A 21,786-nucleotide genomic window follows, 5' to 3' on the forward strand; every position below is an offset into this window, starting at 1 on the left:
GACACTGTGCAGCTGTAGGCCTTAGAGCAGAAAATAAGTCAAGTTAGAAAATTAAGAAAACAATTAATCACATTTATCTTAAGCATTTTTAACCAGCATACGTGAATACAGACTAGACATATTTCACCTTTATATTTCCTGTGGTAGCTCCGCTGTCTATATAGCATAATATAGTGTATTACAAGCACACCTCCAAAACGTTTGTGGGACTGTGTAAAATGTGAAGAAAAACAAAATGCAATCATTATTTACCATATAAAATAGAGAATATATTGAATATTTCTAGGAATATGTCCTTTTTCTTTTTCTTGTTTTTTAAAAGGGTATATTAAAATTGATGGCAGCTACATGTGTCAAAAAAGGTGGGACAGGGCCACTGTGTAGAGACCAGTTGTTGGTCTTTTGAGAGAGGACTATTGTCTCATTGTTGTCTGATAGTAGCTAGCTGCTCAACAATTGTAGGACTTCTGGGATTGTAAATTTAGTGATACAACAAATGCTGTCAGCTGGTCAAAGGTGTGGACTGCAGGCATTTCAGCACACAGACTCTTCTACTCTGAAGCCATGCTGTTGGAATAGATGCAGTATGCGGTTGAGCAATGTCTTGCTGAGAAAGGCCTCATCTAGATGTAAATATGGAATGATATGAAATATACAACACCTTCCCTGAAAAAGTTGTCTGAATGGGAGCATATGTTGCTCTAAAACCTGTATATAACCTTTGAGCTTTGATGGCACCTTTCCAGATATGCAAGCTACCATCAGAGATGCAGGCTTTTGAACTTTGCATTGAAAAAGCCAGATCCTCCCTCTCCTCTTTAGTCTGGAGGATGGAACATTCATGTTTTCCAAAAAGAAATTTCACATTTAAATTCATTTGACCAACAGTTTTCCACTTTGCCTCAGTCCATTTTAAATGAGCTTTAGCCCAGAGTGGCGTTTTTGGATCATGTTTATATGTGGCTTCTGTTCACGATATAGCTTTCACCTGCATTTGTGAATGTCACGGTGAGCTGTGTTCATGCAGTGATTTCCATAACAGAATTATGCCTGTTTTTAATGTAGTACCACTCGAGGCCCTGAAGATCACAAGCATCCAATACTGATTCCAGGAATCTTTTGATGTTATATATTCAAAGTCTTCAGAATTGTACAAGGAGGAACATGTATTTTGAAATAGTTCCACAATTTGTAGACGTATGTGTTTTGCAGATTGGTGAAACTCTGCCTGTCTTTTAGAGAAGCAATGGCTCTCTAAGATGCTCGTTTTATACCCAGTTATGTTACTGATCTGTCACCAGTTAACCTAATTACTTGCACAGTGTTCCCCAGCTGTTTCTCCCCTCCCAGGGTTTTACCCCTTACCTGTAAGACTGATGAGATATTATCATCAACATCTCGTGGACACGCAAGACAACATGAGATTTTGAAATTGATGCTATCAGTGCATTTAATAAAAATCTTGAAAAAGTTTGAAAGCCAGTGACCTTGACCAAAAGGTCAGCGGTCAGGTTTTCTGAAACTCTTGCAATAACCCAAGAACGAGATCATGTAGGATTTTCAAAAGGTTACCAGAGGTGCATCTATTAGAGGGCTGAAGGGTGCCACTGGTGGCCACCAGTATTTTTGACGCATGTTGCTGGCATCCATTTCAATGAGCTAATATTTTTTAGCTTCAACATTTCAACATTTAATGTATTTACTATATTCTAGTTTTACAAATCATTGCATTCTGTTTTTATTTACAGTATATACAGTGTTCCAACTTGTTTTGGATTTGAGTTTTAAGATGAGAAAAGGAAGCTCTGTTAGTTTTTTTTTTTTTTTCATGGATACTTTGAAATGCAAGTTTCAGTAATATGTAACATTGATTAGGGTAGAAAAGGGGTGGGGAACTGCAGGTTTTAGATCTCACCCTGGGTCAACACACCTGAATCAAATGATTAGTTCATTACCAGCCTCTGGAGAACTTCAAGACATGTTGAGGAGGTAATTTAGCCATTTAAATCAGGTGTGTTGGATCAAGGACACATCTAAAACCTGCAGGACACCAGCCCTCGAAGCCTGGAGTTCCCCCACCCCCGGGGTAAACACATTCCAGCCAGGGTTGTCCATTGCCTTCATCTTTTTAAGTAGACAAGCTTGTTAATTGTCCACAATATCAGATATAGGAAGGTAGTGTGCATGTGGGGGGAAATAAACAACAAAATAATACTGACGTTTGTTTGCTCTCTGTCCTCATTTTGTCTTTCTTTAGCTGCAAGAAGCTTTTTCTGCTTTCGCCGATCCTGCACCTCCTCAAGTATCCCCTGCACCACCTGTTTATGCTCAGGATCAAAGATTGTCTGTGGAGAACCACGGAAGCCACCACACCAGAGAGCCCCCATCCGTCTCGTCATCATCATCTTCCTGTTATATTACCTCCTCCAAAGGTCCAGAACGCGACAGAGATCGTGACCGAGATCGAGATCGAGATCGAGATAGGGATAGGGATCGAAACAGAGATCGAAACAGAGATCGAGACAGAGACAGGGACAGACAGAGAGACAGAGACAAGGATAGGAACAAAGGGAGGGACAAAGACAAAAAGAAGAAAAAACACAAGAGGAGGTCAAGGTCCAGGTCAGCATCGAGATCAAAGAGCAAACACTCCCTTCCCAGTGCCTACAGGAGATCCCGCAGGTCCAGGTAAGACGCTTCCACTGAAAAGTCAGTCTTTTTTTATTTTTTTTAATCCACCACAAAAAAGTCAGAATGAATGAAACAGTGATGCTGGTCACTCCAGCCACAGGCAACTGAAAAGAAGCTTTTAATACCTTCTGTTATTTCTTTTTTGTCATTATGTTTTGCTTTGTGTTTATGCTGCCTTTCTACAGATTTGTGGGGTTTGGGGGTTTTTTTTGTTTGTTTGTTTGTTTGTTTTGAGCAAGGTAACTGAACTGAGAGGTTCAACTATTAGAATATTGTGATAGGGAAGAGACGGACACAAGCAGGCTGTATTCTTAATCTTATCCTGGTTGTTTCATTTTCCAGCCTTGCTATGTTGTGTTTGTAAATGGCATGCATGTTCTGCATATTAGCCAGTGGGACAAAATAAATTTGGCTATGCCCTTTATGGAAAGAAATCTGACAAGGTTATTAATTTCTTAAAATATTCATAAATACTTAATGCTTTTCTGCCTAGTTAAGAATAAAAGTAGTATTTCCATTTTGTGAGTCCTTTTATATAACTTGTATTAAAGTAATGAACTCAATAATGATTTTTTTTTTCCTGTTCAGCGTTCCTCAGTATTTAAACAGTGTTTATCTGTAAATTGCGCCACGTTCAGGTCTTCCAAAAGTTTACTGAAATAATTAAAAATCTTATTCAAACCCATCTTTTCTTCATTTTCAGTTGTGCAAAAGCCGTCATGTCGCCTTTTTTTCCTTTTCACTTTAACTACATTAGGCTTATCCTTTTTTTTTCTGCCTCACTCTTCTCCTCTTTTTCTTTATTTCCAGTACATTTGCTTCTCTCTCATATTCTGCCTTCTGATATTTAACGATTTCTCCCATCTTTCATTCTCTTTGTTCTGCTCTCTGTCCAGATCCCGTTCACACTCCCCAGGGAGAAAGGACAGAAGGGGCAACTCATCAGAAAGGAGACGCGAGGAGAAAGAGCGGGAACACTATTATCCCAGCAGCAGCTCCAACTTGCCCAGGGGGCTTTCAAGATCCAGGTAAATCTAACAGCAGGTGTCTTCAACGTGTGCTGCGAACAAGAGTCATAGGTCCTCACATGCAGCTTTGTTTTCACACTAAAAACAATGATTTTTGCAGCCTTTAAGGCTGAGAGGGGCACTAATGATGCAACTCTTGGGTGGTTAGTCCATAATTTCTTGATATTCTTCAGTTTTCATTATTTTTACAAAAGCAGCGGGGGAACCGTTATCAGTGTTCAAGGTTTTCCATGTGTCATTAAGGCCAACTTCATGTAACTAGAAGAAAATTTGATTCCCCAAAAAGGGGTGGACATGAGGAAGTTTTGGTAAATGCACTGCAGAGTTCATCCCAGTAAATATAGTTTTGTCTTTATAATTGTGCAACAATCGCTTGATACCGACAGATAAATAGGCATTGTTACAAACAAATAAAAGTACAGTTTTAAAAACAAATATGCTCACTAGCGTTTCACTGCTTTAGGCACTGGGCAGCCTCCTGTCATTGATTCACCTGGGAATTCTGCGACATACCAAAGAGCCTCTAAAGATTTTTTAAGGCATCCGTCCAAGAGAAAGAGCTGAATCAGAAACAGACCTCTCATCAGGATAATGATGAAAGAATGAAGCCTTATAAAATGGACTAGTTGTTACTACAAGGCAATACTAATATTACAATATTATAAACAAAAAACAGCACAAGCAAGAAAATCCTCAAAAATCTTGTAACTGAAAGAAATTTGCAGGGAATTGTTCAAACCAGAGTAAGAGACTGGGAATAACTCTGCAAAATGCCTCTTAAATAGAGTTTAATTGGCCTGTGAAGTTAAGGGTGTATATTACACCAGTTCTTATGCTCAGTTAAATTATAATTAAAGACATTTACTTTGTACATTTTGTTTTGAGGACACCAGTATTTCATGCGGGGCTTGTGTTGTCATATTTTTTGCTTGACTGTGCAAGCTCTGCCATCAGAAGGGATGGCAGATACAAACGAATAGTTATGTCTATAACTTCTGTTCCCTGAAGGAGAGGAACGAGGTACAACACATAAGTATGGGATATCACGCCCTCGCGTGTCCTGGCTGAAGAAACCTTTATTCACGCCTTTAAGGCAGATGACGTGTGATGACACGCGCACGGCCCCGCCTGCACATATAGCCGCTGTCATCACAGTCATCCCTCAGTTCGATAGCCGCTCTTCACCGAGCCAAACTGCTCAGTGGGGCCACCTTGTGTTGTACCTCGTTCCTCTCCTTCAGGGAACAGAAGTTATAGACATAACTATTCGTTCCCTTTCAGTCGATTCACTCGGTACAACACATAAGTATGGGACATATATACCGCCCACAGAGCAGCCACCGAACGAATCGGGCCACCACTTCCTTAGTGAGTGGTAGACCCAGCAGAAAGGACAGTATGAGCCACCGAAGGGGCTGTAACGTCCAACCGATAAAACTGCACAAAAGTGTGCGGTGATGCCCAACTAGCTGCCGCACAAATATCAGCTACAGGCACCCCTTTAAAAAGAGCCCATGAGGTTGCCATCCCCCTGGTGGAATGAGCTCTCACCCCGTGGGGCAAAGCAAGACCTCTGGTGCCGTATGCCAGTGAGATAGCTTCTATAATCCAGTGGGACAGCATCTGTTTGGACAGAGCTCTACCTCTATTTGGATTGGCGAAGCAGACAAACAGCTGGTCACATAAACGCACATTCTGAGTGCGCTCAATGTAGGTGCGTAGCACACGCACTGGACAAAGAGAATGCATCCTCCTCTGCTCCTCAGATGCAAAAGGAGGGTAGCAAAAGCTCAGCAACTCAAACTCCATTGAGCTATAAGATGCAGGCATGACCTTGGGAAAATAGGCAGCATTTGGACGCAATACGACCTTGTGGCCATCAGGAGAAAACTGTGTGCAGGCGGGATGCACGGACAGCGCATGAAGGTCACCCACTCGCTTTGCCAAAGCCAAAGCGAGAAGTAATGCAGTCTTATATGAAAGAAATTTCATATCCACAGACTCGATGGGTTCAAACGGGGGGCTACAAAGGGCCTCCAGCACCAAAGACAAGTCCCAAGCAGGGACACTGGACTTAAGCACGGGTCTCAGCCGGCGAACCCCTTTCAGAAAACGTATGGCGAGGGGATGTGCACCTGGTGTCACCCCGTCAAAGCCAATATGACAAGCAGATATAGCTGCTAAATAAACCTTAATTGTCGAAAATGAAAGGCCCTTATCCAGCAGCTCCTGCAGGAATGTCAAAACATCCACAATAGAGCACTGAAATGGGAGAGTGTGGCGGTCCTGGCACCATTGCTCGAAGGCTCGCCATTTGTAAGCGTACAAGCCTCTAGTAGATGAGGCCCTAGCGCTCTGGATTGTCGCTATCACACTGGGTGGCAAACCCTTAGCAATCAAGTTTAGCCTCTCAGCAGGTAAGCATGAAGGCGCCACAGATCTGGGCGCGGATGAAACACTTCTCCTCCCGCCTGAGAGAGGAGATCCCTGCGGAGAGGAAGCTGCCAAGGACTCGCTGCTAGCAGGCTGATTATCTCTGCATACCACGACCTTGTGGGCCACCAAGGGGCCACTAGAATCAGAGAGAGGGAATGCCGACGCACTCTCTCTAGAACTGGAGATATCATTTCCACTGGGGGAAATGCATACAGGAGCACGTCTGGCCATTGGTGCGCTAGCGCGTCCAAGCCCAAGGGTGCATCGTGGTCGATTATGGAGAAGAACAGGGGGCAGTGAGTATTTACCCTGGAAGCAAAAAGATCTATTTGCGCCTTGCCAAATAGATCCCAAATCTGAGCCACTATTAAAGGGTGTAACCTCCATTCTCTCACCAGAGGGCCCCCTGGAGAGAAGGTCCGCCCCAGGTTCAGGTGGCCCGGGACATGGGTGGCTCTCAGAGACAGAAAATGAACAGTGCACCATAACAGCAGAGAGCGAGACAGCTTCAACAGGGGAAGAGAGCGTGTTCCTCCCTGCCTGTTTATGTAAGACACCACTGTTGAATTGTCCGTCCTGACTAAGACATGCTGGCCCTCCAGGACTGGACGGAAATGCTTTAGAGCTAAGAACACTGCTAACAGCTCTAAGTGGTTGATGTGCAGCTGGCGCTGAGCTGCGGACCAGATCCCTCTCACTGATGCACCCTCGCACAGCGCTCCCCACCCTCTTAGGGAAGCATCTGTGGACACCACCTTGCGAAACAACACCCTCCCAATCCGAGAGCCCTGATGCAGCAGCCTGGGCTCCTCCAAGGACGGAGAGCTAGCATGCAAGACGCGGTTACCGCAGCCTCCTCCGGAGGTGACGCGATGCACACAGGCGGTGAGAGAGAGTCCAGCGTTGAAACGCTCTCATTTTAACAGTCCAAGTGGCACTATGGCGATCATAGATGCCATCATGCCCAACAAGCGTAATATCGTCTGGAAACGCAGTCTGCGTCCCAGCTGAAACTGAGCGAGGCAGCGATGAAACGCGGCCACTCTGTGCTCCGACAAACGTGCGCGGCTGGAAAGCGAGCATATTTCCAAACCAAGGAAAGAAATCTGCTGACTCGGGATTAGCGAGCTCTTTTGAAAGTTCACAGAGAACCCCAGTGTCTGAATGTGTGACAGAACCAGTGACAGCTGTGTCTCCGCCTGCTCTCTGGAGCAAGCTACGAGAGCCCAGTCGTCTAGGTAGGCTAAGATGCGGATGCCTCTCTCTCTGAGGGGCGCTAGCGCTGCTTCGGCACATTTCGTAAAGGTGCGAGGAGCGAGCGACAGCCCGAACGGCAGCACTAGGTATTCGTAGGCTACGCCCTCGAATGCAAACCTCAGAAACTGCCTGTGTTTCGGATGTATAGCCACATGAAAATAAGCATCTGTTAGATCGATTGTCGCAAACCAATCTCCCGGGCCGACTGCATTCAAGAGCTGTCTGAGTGTTAGCATCTTGAACCTGTACGTACGTAGATACGTGTTCAAGACTCGCAGGTCGAGGATGGGACGAAGCCCTCCCCCTCTTTTCAGAACAACAAAATAGCGGCTGTACCAACCTTTGTCTGTCTCCGAAGCGGGGACCACTCGTATTGCTCTTTTCCGCAATAGCGCCTTTATTTCCTCTCTGAGTATCATGGCCGCCTCGGTGTTGACAGTCGTGTTTACGACTCCCTGGAAACGAGGCGGCTTGACCCGGAACTGCAACCGGTAACCCATGGCAACGGTTCGCAGCACCCACGGAGAGGGGGCGCAAGCGCGCCACTGAGGGAAGTGAGCAGCCAGCCCGCTGACCTGCAGCACCGTCGGCGGGGCGTTGTCGCCCCCCAGTGTGTCTGCAGGGGACTGCATCACCTGCCTGACCTGGCTCATTCTGCCCGCAGGCTGAGCATTTGTGATTGTTTGAGAATAAACAACACTCTTTATTGATTGTAACATGGAAACATGTACATTCATACATTTTGTTGGAGGCACCTTTTCTGGGGCACAACAAAGAAAAACAGCGGGAACACTTGATGTGGTCACCTGAACATTTAACACACCTGAACAGGGAGTTACCTGAGGCATTTTGTGTGCAGGGGTTTTGTGCTTGGGAGACTGTGTTAGGAAAGTGCAGCGCCTTCTGGGGCTGACAACCTGAACAGAACTTAAGCGGCACCTCTTGGGCGGCAACAGAGGGGGTAAGCAGCGTCTCCCTGCTGCTGGACCCCTTCTCCACTCGAAACCACAGCTAGGAGGGCTGAGGCTTCTTCCTCCTGGGCCGGGTCCCGCCCGGGGCCCGAGGGTGAGCCTCTGCTCCAGGCCGACTGGCGTGGAGCTCTGGCCGGAGGATGTGCTCGCTGGCGGCGCACCCACTTCAGCAGTGGGCGCCGGTCTCTTGCCAGTCGGCAGAGGAGCGGGCGGGCCTGTGAGAGCTAGCTGCGGGCTTGGGCTTCGCTGACGTCTGGGGATGATGTCGCGCAGAGCTTCCGTCTGCTTCTTCCTCAGATCGAATCTAGCCTGAATGGCTTCAAGTGAATGTCCGAATAACCCAGCCGCAGACACTGGTGCGTCCAGATATACAGCTCTGTCCCTATCCGGGACGTCAGAGAGGGTCAGCCACAGGTGCCTCTGCGCCACTACTGTCGAAGCCATCCCTCTGCCCAGGAGAGCGCTGCACAGCGAGACGCACGGAGGATGTAATCTGTGGCGACTCTGACCTCGTTAAGAAGAGGTGCCAGCGGGCTGTCATCAGGAACCAGCGATCCGAGCTCCGCCAGGCACATTGCCTGGTGCGTCTGGAGCATGGTGACGGAGCTCATGGCGCGAGCAGTGCCGGCCTGAGCCCGATAAATCTTCTCCAGCTGCGAAGCAGAGAATCTGCAGTGCTTGGGCGGCAGAGTTGCGGGGCCGCCGACACCATGGTTATGGGGCGGGGCCAGATAAGCAGCCAGAGACGGCTCCATAGGGGTGGGTTAGCTAAGCCAGCCCCTCGGCGCCGTCCCAACTCCATGTACTGTCCATAGCCGGGCACAGTGACGCTGGTAGACAGAGGTTTGTCCCATGATGCTGTTAGCTCGCAGAGAAAGTCTGGGAACATGGGAAGGCAGTTTTTGGCCGTTGCGGGCTCCGGTGGGAGGAAAAAACCCGCGAACCGCGACGGCTTCTGAGCTGGCGGAGGAGAGGGCCAGTCCACCTGCAGCTTCTCAGCAGCACGGCGAAACAGGGAGAAAAGAGAGGTGTCATCGTGGCCGACCGGGCGCGGCAGCGGCGGCACATTGGGCCGACAATGAGCTCTCCTGCTCATCCTCCGACAAACCATGGATGTCCAGGCCGATGTCCAGCACGTCATCGTCTTCCTGGGGGCGCTGGCGGGCTTCAACCCAGGCTGAAGCCCGCCAGCGCCCTGCATGGTTCGCTCGTCATCGGCTAACCCGTCAACATATTCCATGTGGTCAGCCCAGCTAATTCCGGGACATCGACCGGGAATCCTCGTCTTCGGACTCGGACGGCCGGGCTCCAGACTCGGAAAGGAGAGGGTCATGCCGTGCGACAGCCGAGCGTCCCCAGCACTTTTTCCACAAACGTCACCCGTCTTTCCAGGGTCGAGCGCGGAGCTGGCGACAAAACGCACAGGCTTGGGCTCCGTCAACGCTCTCCTAGCGTGGGCGATCCCCAGGCAGACAGGGCAGGCATCGTGCTGGTCGCTGTCGTGCAAACAGAAACCGCATCCCTGAGGACAGGGGCGAACAGAAGATTTCTGCTTTGCTCGCTTCGGTTTGGAGTCCATTCCAAAACGCAAAGCGAAACGCTGCACAGGAAAAACTTGAAATTAGCGCTCCGCGGGCAGCCTACACACCAACTGGGCGGTGGAGGCTAACACCAACAGGGGCAGTTAAGCTAAGTTCAAGTCGGCAGACAACGGAGCTAACTAGCAGCAGCTAGCTAGCCCAACTCAGCAGAGGTGTTCTCAGCGGTGAAGAGCGTAAGAACTGAGGGATGACTGTGATGACAGCGGCTATATGTGCAGGCGGGGCCGTGCGCGTGTCATCACACGTCATCTGCCTTAAAGGCGTGAATAAAGGTTTCTTCAGCCAGGACACGCGAGGGCGTGATATCCCATACTTATGTGTTGTACCGAGTGAATCGACTGAAAGGGAACTACCACTGTTTATTGTGCAGTCTTAATATCTGATTGAGACTTTCTAGTTTTTAGCTCCTGCTGTGCTCTTCTTGCTTTTGTCAGGTCTCCTCCTGAACAGCAGAGGAGCTCCTTGTCATCCTCAGGACAGATGCAAATTGCGGCCTCCTCGTTCTCACCGTACTCTTCACCCGGCAGAGTTTTGTCTCCATCAGCGAGCCCCGCCTCCAGCCTGGCTCACTCAAGGTAACCCCTCCAGAAGCTTGTCAATAATCCAGCTTGTATCCAGCGTGTAGATGTAAATGAAAGTCTCTTTACTGAAGGCTTAAAGGTTTTGTTTTGGGGGGTTTTGTTGTTGTTTTAGCTTCAAGTAAATGAGAAGATGTATTCTTGCATTTAAATCTCTCTTATTTGCAACAATAGATTGTTCCTTTAGGTCTGATAATCAAACACTCCAGCTGCTGCCGATTTAGGAACCTAACAGAGGTTATGCTGATGCACTCTTATTACACTGACTAATGTTTAGAAATGTTTATTTATGTTGTTGTTGTTGTTGTTTCTGTTTCTAAACTCCCTCTGCTGAACAGTGTTTGCTCTCCTGATATCACAGCGCACAGCTTGGGTCTTTCAGCTTATAGGTCACAAGGGCAAAAGCGCATTAATGATCTTGGCCACAGACTTGATAAGACTTGCAGTTGGTAATCTGCCACTTTAGCAGCATGTTGACTTTTCAATGCAAGAAGACTAAATGTTGGCCTGGCGCACTCTGTTCACTTCAATATCTTACTAAAAGAGAATGGCTTATTATGAACTTGTGGCTTGTTGGTAAATAGAACCTGTTAATTACAAAATAACAATATTTTAAGTCCCACCTCTGTTATTTCCAAAAGCCTTCACAAAGTTTCCAGATTTTAAGCGTCATGCCTTCTAGCTGATACCAGTCGGAGCATTTGTGGATGTTCACTTGTTTTGTAGTTTAGTGTATAAAAGTTTTGTTTTTCAGTCTTTAGTTTGTGTAACCCAGCATAACTTTTAAAATCTGCCGTCATTAAAAAACAGGCTTCTGGGAAAACAGGAAACAATGTAAATATTTTTTACTTCTGCAAAATTGAAAAACACAACAGTTCCTTTTATGTTCAAACTGAAGTATTGCATGCACCATAATTTAATGTTTTTAAAAGCTCTGCTTAACCAGTATATCAGCGGTCTCATGCGCTTTGTTACGAAGGAGCTTTTTCTTCCATAGATTTAGTAAATGCTTGTCTTTTCATGTGGGGCACTCCAGTAGAAGGCTGTCTTTTGTTGCCCTTTCTTCCTAAACTGTGGGTGAAAGCATGAAAGGTTTTGCTGTTTACTTTCTCCGGGGAAAGGAAACTAGATCATGATGCCATAATAACAGCGGGAGGGGCAGGTAGTACTTTGTACTGAGTGCCATTCACACGCACAAACATTTGAAATCTTCCATCTTCGTGAGAGGAAGAAAAGCTAAAATTTTTATCATGAGCAGCGGTCTTTTCTGCAGTTGTGTTCACCTGTTGTGTTCAATCAACTTGGACATGATTTGTTCCTTTTTTTTAAATCTCTTGATGAATTATGAAATGCTGGACTGTAGAGACATTTAAGCTTCGGACGGAGCCGTGAAGCTGAACTTGAGGCCTGAAATTTGTCTGCATGATTAAATACTCTGTCTGTGTTTGGTCTTTTAGCTCTAGATGGATATTTCAGTGTTACACGGCACGTTGCTTCTTCTCTCACCTCTTTCCGTCCTTCCATCTTTTCTTTCTATAGCTCTCGATGCCTGTCGAACTTTGGGCATTTCAGAGAAACATCATAAATATTGAATATTCTCTCCTGTTTACATGATTGATTTTATGCTTTTTGACTCTTTTGTGTCCTTCTCCTCTGTTTTCTCTTCAGGGGTGGTTCTCTGGAGAAAGACAAGGCAGTGTCCTCATCCATAGTATCCTCTGTTCAGTCTAAAATAACTCAGGTATTGTTCTTTGCTTTTATCCCAGATACGTCCCCTGCTGAACTTTTACATCCTATCCAATGAAAGTACTTAGTGGTGTTCTTTGTTTCCATCATGCAAAGAGGAAGGATGGAAAGTGCTGTTCTCTTTCATACACCAAAATATAGCTAGTTTTAGAGCTTTTGACTTGAACTCATTTTATATTTATCCACTTCTGCCCGTACCTTCTGTGTGTTTTTACAGCACGTCGGTGCGCTATATTTGTTTGTTTGAACCATGGGGAGGCTGTTGTCTTACATTTATGTGTGGTGCAAATGTGATAAAGCTGCACTCTGTATTCAGTGGCAGTGTAATCCAATCTCATGCATCATACCTGGAGAAAAACTGCCGGTCTGATTTTGTTTCTTGACAGTTTGAAACTGTTGTTAAGAAAACTGTGGACTCCAGGTTCACTTGCTTTCAGCCATATTGAATGATCATCCGCAGCAAATTGAATTTGGTTCGTTGCCACGGAACGACCGATATTAAACCTTCATGATTTTGCTTGCCTCTGGGACTTGTCATCCATTTTGATTTGGATGAAAATGTAACTTAACATTTCTCTCATAACCTTGGAAGTAACACTTGTCAAAACAAAGCGGTGAGAACGGATTTGTAGATGGCCTTGATTTGTTAAAAGTGTCTGCTAAGTTTATAGTCGACTGATGGTTGAGCGGTTGATGGCGGAGGCGCAGGTTTCTTAATAGTGTTTTGTTGGATAACATTGTTGAACCGTGTTCCTGAGGTCTTGTTTACCACTGTTCGGGGTACTTGTGCTCTTATTTTAATAAACAAACAGCACTTCTCATCGTGGCAGTGCATCTTGGCTCCAGATTGCTCTTCGGCCCTGCGCATCTCATCCCGGGAGCTTCGCCAAGAATTTAGGATAAGAGAGACTGAATATTAGTTGGCGCCGATGAAGCGAGAGGCAAAAACAGAAACCTCTGTAAACTTGCCGAAGTCTTTTGGGAGATGGATTTCACTTCACTGCAAAGGAAGGAGGCAGAAGCAGCACATGGTCTTGAAAATGTTTTCTCCAGTGGTACTTGTAAATTCAGACAAGAAGGACCATTACCACTACTGCTGAGATACACAAGGTCAAGTTCAGCAAGTTGTCAGTTCAAGTTAAGAAAATGGCAAGGTTTCAACATTCAGTATGGTTTTATACCCCATGTGTGTGTTTTTTTTTCTTTCACATTTTATAACGCAACAGAGAAGCAGAGTTTGGCTTCACATAACTTTATAACTTGTTTTAGTTTATTACTTAGCTGTGTAAAAAGTAAACCCACAGTTTTGGGAGGCGTAGGTTTAAGCCTAAAGCTGTAAAAACTCGTCATACACTAGCTGCTTGGCACTAAACGACACACATGATGTGTAAATAAGCGAGTGTTTGCTAAGAAGTTGTCACTTCAACTTAAAAGCTGAACCTTGTCTCAGTTTTGCGTCAGTCACATTCCCCAAATTGCTTAAAAAAAATAAATAGTCAGGCTTTGCTTTTCTCATTTAATAAAAAAAACACACAAAGAAAACTTACTGAAAAGGTTTGATTGGATAGTTGCCACTCTCGTCATGCCCTAATGCAACCCATAGTCTCCTGTTGAGTGATGAGCACAGCATAGACACAGTAACTGCACATAGAGCTCTGCATGTAGCCACTTTCTGACAGTTGACTAAACCAAATGTTAAAATACCCTTTGTGTGTGTGTGTGTGTGTGTGTGTGTGTGTGTGTGTGTGTGTGTGTGTGTGTGTGTGTGAGAGAGAAAGAGAGAGAGGGAGTGAGAGAATTTTACATACTGCTTACATCAGTGCCATGCATTTAACAGTAATCCAACATTTGCATACAATTGTTTCTGATGCAGCCTGATAAGGTGGCACTGACATGGATTACAGCAGCTATCCTGTAATTTTCTAGACGGGACAATGCCAGTTAGTCCACCACTTCATTTTGTGGCTGACAAATAGGCTGCATAGCTGAAAACTCTGTGAACACACACAAAACAACACAACAGTACAATTAGCGCTTGTGGAGCATCTCAGCGTTTCCAAAAACTGATGGCGTTGTGTTGCCAGATCAGTTTCCGGCTCTGTGCAGACCGCTCATGTTCCTCCAAGAAGAACTCAAAATAATGGAGTTAAAAAAGGTCTGTCTTGTTTTATGCAATCGAGTATTTGTTCCTCAAACTGCTGAAGCACAGAATGCCTCAAAATATAAATGCACATCGTAGCATCAGGTTCTCCTTTGAGTTTGCCAAAACATTGAGAGGCACCTCCAGACCAAAGGAGAACCAACGTGTTTATTGGTGTCACATAATTATTGCTGTATTGTTATAGTGCGTCTGGGTCATATTGGGTCATATTGTTTAATGTAGGTAAGTGGCAGGCTGTGTTGGAGTTTTGTCTCATTTGGGTGCGAAAAATGAAAAACAATTGCATCTGAATAAGTGCTACACACCCGTAACTCACAGTGTAACCTCACACACGGCTCGCCAATAAATTCTGACCCCGGCAGCCACTCTCCTTGCGCCTGCATGTTTTTAAATTGCTATAGACAATTTATAGCCGCTATTTTGTTGCTTTCAGAAGTGCACCTCAGATAAGTGCATTCACGCGTATCAGTTCTACATGACAGACGAAGCGTTATATAATCCACAGAGATCACCGATATTCTTAAACACTGTCTTTATTAATGTCTGTTTAATGATTCTCCTTAAAATTGTTGTAAAATCCACAAAACAAAAGTGCAAAAACACGAGCAGTTACTGTTAAGTCCTGTCAGTCCTCATTTGGACATTGTGCTCATTTAGATTCATATTTATTATGTAGCTTTTATCTCTTTCCTAAAGCACACAAGTGTTTTGCTCCTAATCTACTTGTATTTGACTGCTGTTTAAAACCTTAGGAGAACTTTGAGAAGCCTAAAAATGTCTGTACATGCTTTGATTTTTAAGTCTACATCAGCATAAACCTTTCTGATTAAATGTCAGTAATTTAATTTATACTTGCCTCTGCAATGCATTATTTTGATGCACGGATTCTCCTCCAACTGAGCGGAATAAACCTAGCGTGCAGGTAAACAAAGTGTCAAACGTGGGAGTACAGCCCTGTGCACTATCACCTAAAAGACTGATTATTCAGAACTGTGTCACCTTACTGGGAATGCGTTTCTCCTAAGCTGAGCGGGGCATTTACTCGCATGTAAACTTGGATCTTTTATTTCTTCTGTACTTTGTTTGTCCACTGACTTTTCTTTTTTCTTTTTTTAATCGTCTTTAGCATCGATTTTTATGTCGCACCAGATCTGGAGAAGTGTTCTGCCATTATTCATAGACAGTCTGCAGGGTTGCTCTGCCTTTCTTTAAAATCCTCCAAAGGTATATTGGATTGACATTAGGTGACATACTTAGCCACGTCACAGTGTGTCTGCTGTGTGCTTTAGATTGTTATCATGCAGGAATATTCCTCTGTTGCCGTGCTTCTGGAGGCTGGGGGTCATCTCATCTGACAGGAGTTTGTCATATCCTCAGGCATTCACGGTGACATCTGTGTCCTCTTCCAACACTTTTTGTGTCCGTGCAGCCCATCTCATCTTTATTTCCACCTCCATTCTTTACTCTTGTGACTATGCATTCACTGTGGCAGTCTTGGGCAGGTTCATGTGTAGCCTGCTGGATTTCATCAGAGGAAAATATCAAAAATATTCCCATTTGACTGAAGGAGGTGCTCCCAGTGTCAATCAGGCTTCTTTTCTGGTACTTTAGCAAAGTTTAATCTTGCACCTTTATGTTGAAGAGCAAATGGTATTTCTTTGTGGGCACTGTCCATAGAAGCTGATGTTATGCAATTTTCTTCACACTGTCTGAGCCACCACAGAAGCTGTAATTTCCAGCGATAACCCCTGTGCCCAGGGTTAAGCACTTGTCCGTCCATTTTCAAAGATGTGCAAGTAGTTCAGTGTGTTTGGCAGCGAACAGCCACTCTGATTCTGAGTGGGACCGTGGCTTGTTCTCTACCTCCTGATTATTGCTCCAACTGTGATGATACATTAGAAAAACAAATGTTAAAATAGTCTCCCTGAAGAACTGTTAGATCAGTGATGATTTTAGACAGATGCAGCCCATTCAGTGCTTTTTGTGTTTTGCATATTAGTCACACTTGTTTTAGATCATCAAACAAATTTTAATACTAGACAAAAGTAACCAAAAAATATAAAATTCAGTTTTAAATAATGGGTTTTTGTTTTTTTTTATCCTAAACCTACCCCATAATATGTGAAAAAATAATAGCTCCTCTTGTTAAGGTCATGTCAAAGAATGTCAGTTGGTCCAGACTCTCCAAAGCGCGTGTGTGTGTGTGTGTGTGTGTGTGTGTGCGTGTGCGTGCGTGCGTGCGTGCGTGCGTGCGTGCGTGCGTCCTTTCTGTTCTTTTTGGTCGGCAGAGTGTTTTTCGCCATGAAACTCTCCCATGGATGCCATTTTTGCCCAGTCTCTTTCTTGTTATGAATCGTGAACTCTGACCTTAACTGAGACAAGCGAGGCCTGTGATTCTTTAGATTTTGTTCTGGGCTCTTTTGTGAACTCCTGGATGAGTCCTCGATGGGAAATGAATTTTAGTAGGCCAGCCACTCCTGGGAAGGTTCACCACTGTTCCAGGTTTTCTCTATTTGTTGATAATGGCTCTCTCGGTGGTTCGCTGGAGTCCTGAAGCCTTAGAAATGTCTTTGTAACCTTTTCCAGACTGATAAATGTCAGTTCCAGCTGTTCCTTTAGATCATGGCGTGATGAGTTGCTTTTAGGATCTTTTAGGCTTTACTTTGTCAGACAGGTGCTGTTTAAGTGATTTCACCATTCAGTAAGTCTGACATCAATCAGTCCTGGGTTAATGTCAGACTTACTGAATGACATTAACTCAGTGGTGAGTGAAATTTATGGAAACTCAACTTTCCATAAATGTGAGTAATCAGTTAATCCATACTTTAAAAAGAGGGTAATTACTTTTTTACACATGGCCAGGTAGGTTCAGATTACTTTTTTCCCTTTGATAAATAAAGTCCTCATTTAAAGCTATATTTTGTATTTACTCAGATAATTTTTTGCCAAATATTAAAATTTGTTTGAGGATCTGAAACATTTTAGTGTGACTAAAAGTACTTTTTCACCTCACTGTAGGTGTAAAACTGGACACGATATAAAAATATGGGCCTAGTTAGGAGCCAATGGGCATGCAGTTTCACATCTGATTTTAAAAGACTGCGATGATGAAAATGTTCATCTCAAGGATTCAAGACAGTCTTCAGAAGCCAGCGGTTCACGTCACGATATCCGAGCCATTTAAAAGGCGAGACATTCTTTTTCAGCTTGTGACTAATGCACTAATTAAGAGGCGATACAGTTTTAAGTCATTTAATAAACACAGCAGTGTTCTCACATTTATTGAATACTGTACATACTAGACAACATCTTACAGTGAGGCTGCAGTGTGGTCGATTTCTAGAGCTTCTGGGAGTCGATGTAATGCAGGTCGATGGTGTTGCCTCTGTGTTCACACTAACTCTTCTATGAACACTGGTACAACTTCAACTGTAGTGAAACTAACTCGCTCACCTGGCTGTGTGTGTGTGTGTGTGTGTGTGTGTGTGTGTGTGTGTGTGTGTGTGTGTGTGTGTGTGTGTGTGTGTGTGTGTTCCACAATGAGCATCTCTTGATTCTTCTGTCATCAACAACAACAACAAAAAAGTCCTATTTCGGTTTCTTTCTCATTATCTCGTAGTCGCTTCTCCTGCCTTCATCTCAACATAGCAACACAAGCTAGCTCGTGGAAACATGCTGCTGCAACATACACGGATTCAAAACCGCTAACTACTTATACCCCATCTGTGATGTTTTACAAACACATCTTGAATAATTCAGCACATCCTCATCTGCCTAATGGGCTCTGCTTCCCTTAGGGTGCCTGGTTGCTATTTGCTTCATTCCAGCTCTTATTTCTCTCATGTTTGTCTGTGTTCCTCTGTCTTCTTTCCTGTCTTCCCTGTTGCTGTACATTTGAAAGATACTTTGTCACCTTTACAGTGAACTGCACTGGGACCAGGAGTGTTTTAAATTAGGACTGTGGGTATCTTGAACACTGCATATTTTCTTGGGAACTAATGACAGAGAGGCTAGATATCAGTACATGTGGCTGCTACATTGTTTGTTTGTTTGTTTGTTTGTTTGTTTGTTTGTTTTAACAGTTTGTTCGTGTTAAAAGCAAATATGTGACACCCTTATTTCTGTAATCCAACTTCCTAACTTAACTCACTGGTTATAGTTTTAAAGTTGTCTTAAGTCCCCAGTAAGACTTATAAATAGTGCTTCCATGTTAGTTTTTCAGGCATAGTGTTTGTAAAATTAGGTTTCAATCCTAAACAGGTAAATGTGGTTAATTGACAGAGTACAAGGAAAATAGTTTGTCCTAAGGAGGAAAAAAACCAACATCCCAATTCAGTTAAAAAATAAAGCTGTCCTTGTGATGTGTGCCATTTCCTTTTGTTTAATTTGATGACAGGATTCTGGCACAGACTGTGATCAGCTGCTTTATCAGAAATACAACAGAAATGCAGGAGTGATATCTGTTTGCTTCCAAACAGTCTCGCATTGTTTTCTAAAGAAGCCGGTCAATAATAATCGCAGCCACAATCTGATTTCCATCCCACACACAACAGCAAAAGAGTGTAAATAGAGGCCGTGTTCTTTAAGTAGATGAAGGTGTACACCTCGCACGATCTATTCCTTCTATTTCCCCACTTCAGGCCTTTTTATAGAACAAAATGAGTGGGTGTACATCAGAAGTTAGTCAGGGTGGTCTCTTCCTCTGCTGGTACCCGTGTAAAACCCCAAAGCTGTTCTAGTGGTCATCAAACTGTATCTTTATTGATATATACTGAGGTGTCAAAACCTCAGTATATATCAATATATACAGTATATATCAACAACCTCCCTGTACCCCGTCTATATGGGTACGGGGAGGTCGTTAAATATCGTCTCTGTGGGTGTAAAGTGTATATGCGGTGGGGTTGTGGAGTAGCAGCTGCCATTCAGTCGTTACTCCAGTGTAGATGAGGCAAACATAATAAAATGATAAAGACTTAAATTATGCACAAATGCTACAGTGTGGAGAAAAAAAACCTGTTTTTCTTACAGGTATCCCTGTTCATTATTACAGAGGTATAAGTACAGCTGGTAATTTAACTGTCACGCTCAACTAAAACTCCAGCATCAAACAAAAAGTCGAATGTGAACTTTATGGAAAGGTTCAACTTCAAACTCAGGTGTCTGTCTTTAATTAATTTAGTAATAGGAAAGCGTTCCAATTAGACGACTCCTGCTGGTTAAATTTAGCACACCAGATTTAAACATGCCACTGCTGAGTTACAGTGACGTGAACAGAGTGCTGTGTCTCACTAATGCTGAGCAGCCTGGTGGTTTTTGGATGAGCTGTTCTCAGATTTTATCTTTCTAATTTTTTTTTCTTTACAGAATGTGGGGCAGTGCAGGGACTGTTTAGGTTAATACTGTATCGATTGTGTCTGGGATAGGCTCCAGCCCCTCTGCGACCCTGAACTGGATAAGTGGTTAAGAAAATGGATGAATGTATTGATTGTTTACTCATGAGCAAACTTTTTTTTTTTTTTTGTCCCAGAAGTCATGCAACATAGTCTCATACATGACGACTGAAGTGCAGCACGCAAAGACCTCCAGAATTTAGCTGCACATTAGCTTGACGGGACACTTGTAGCTGTATTTAGAGCACATGTCCAGCCACTTGATGATAATTCTGAGCATTGTCATGTGTTGTGAGCATTGTGTGTGTCTGTTGTCTGTGTATATCCGAGAACATCAGGGTTTTGAGAGAAACGGCCTTTAGAGCGATTTGATATGACAGCTCCTTCCCCCCTCTTGTGATTACAGCTGTTAATTCGTCTCATCTGTCAGGAGAGCTCGAGGGTGGATATTTGTCCATGCGTGCATGAATCGCTCGTGCAACGCGATCCAAATTAACACTTCCTATTCTGCAGTGTAAGCACTTGCCCCCGTGGTGTGCAAAGTTTACATTTCTACCTGAAGAGTGAAGGAGGAGAAAGTGGAAATGAAAAACTGCTGTTTGGCAGTTTCTTGCACTGTGTTTCTGTTTCCCTGCTGTGCACTCTCGTTGCAACTTCCTATTAATTATATTGTTTTTAAGTAAATGACCTGTTTACAGAGCAGTTGTCGGGGGTATGTGTGGGTTGGGCGAGGAGTTAATATGTGTGTTTCCTAATTGCCTTTAAGGGGCTTCTGTTGTTAATTTTTTTTAAATGTATAGCAATGCAACAAAACTAACATTTCAGTAACTATTTATACACTCCTGCATACTCGTTTTCTTTTTCTTCCTTCTTTCACTTTTTCTTTCTTCCATGAAATGAATGAAAGCGTTGCCTTCATTCATCCCACAAGCGAAACTGTGCTAAAACAAATGGGTGAACTTGTGTGTCTGTAAGCTGTATGGTTGATTCTCCGTGGGAACCCCATTACTAGCAGCTCTTTCATAGTGCAGGGAATAGTTTGCTGAAGAATTACAGGAGAAATTATTCCTCTTTAAGGAGCAGTAATACACTGTGACAAGAAAAGAAAAGCGTCGACAGATCTACTTTTCCCATTTTGTAGTTCTTTCAAAATAAAGTGCTTTGTTTTGTCCCCTTCCAGTGCAGTGTGTTTGCTCCGCTCCTAAATTTTGATCGCTTCTGTTTGGAGGTGATTTAGTAGATCTGCTTAGATCAAGCTAAATGACTACTAGTTGTATTGTTATTATACCCACTGGGGCATAGCATATCTCTTGCCATACCAGTTGCAACATTGTACTGGGGGTCTTAGTGGGAAAGCTGTACATTAAAACTCATCTCATGCTTTGTTTTTCTCTCGCTTCTTCTTTGTGCAGGATCTGATGGCCAAAGTGCGAGCCATGCTTGCCACCTCCAAGACCTTCCAGCCTCCCAATTCTTAAAAAGGACGTCGCTTTCTTCTGGCCGTGACAACTTTTGCCTGTCAGCGAGTGGTATTCTCCGATTTCCGGGAGATTTACCTGGCCCACAGCTGTTTCAGAGCCCTCTGTTTATCCATGATTTATCAGTTCATCAAGAATTGAGCATCGACAGTTTCAGTTTGACTGTGTTGTGCCGAGTCATAAGTGTGAAGTACGCTGAAGTGAAACTTGAGTACCTGGTTTCACGGCGGGTGTGAGAAAACCGCTCATAAGACAGGAGATTAAGTCACAGCTATGTTTTTGGTGCACGGAGAATCAAATGTGAAATAATGTTTGCCTCCTGTTTTAAGATGCTTTCCTCCTACGAGTCACTCTTTGCAGCATCAGCTGCAGGAAATCTGGAAGCTCTCCTTCTATGAAGGCTTATGTTTTGATAATTTAATTTTCCCATCATTTTTCCTTCCGCT

General features: G+C 44.1%; 1 protein-coding gene across 6 annotated transcripts in view; it reads left to right on the forward strand.

Moving 5' to 3' along the window:
• The window catches only part of LOC116335233 (splicing factor SWAP), a 53,171-nt gene extending 31,679 nt beyond the window's left edge, over window positions 1-21,492 (forward strand). For 5 of the 6 annotated variants that reach the window (XM_031758863.2, XM_031758865.2, XM_031758864.2 and 2 more), the window contains 5 exons: window positions 2,258-2,688; window positions 3,588-3,719; window positions 10,419-10,559; window positions 12,231-12,303; window positions 21,275-21,492. In XM_031758863.2, coding sequence (XP_031614723.1) covers window positions 2,258-2,688; window positions 3,588-3,719; window positions 10,419-10,559; window positions 12,231-12,303; window positions 21,275-21,340 — 843 coding nt within the window. In that variant the 3' untranslated portion in view covers window positions 21,341-21,492. The remainder of the gene's footprint in view (window positions 1-2,257; window positions 2,689-3,587; window positions 3,720-10,418; window positions 10,560-12,230; window positions 12,304-21,274) is intronic. The other variant, XM_039614706.1, reaches the window with a different exon arrangement.
• The last annotated feature ends 294 nt before the right edge of the window (window positions 21,493-21,786 follow it).

Source organism: Oreochromis aureus, linkage group 7 (assembly GCF_013358895.1).
Source record: "Oreochromis aureus strain Israel breed Guangdong linkage group 7, ZZ_aureus, whole genome shotgun sequence".
Lineage (NCBI taxonomy): Eukaryota > Metazoa > Chordata > Actinopteri > Cichliformes > Cichlidae > Oreochromis > Oreochromis aureus.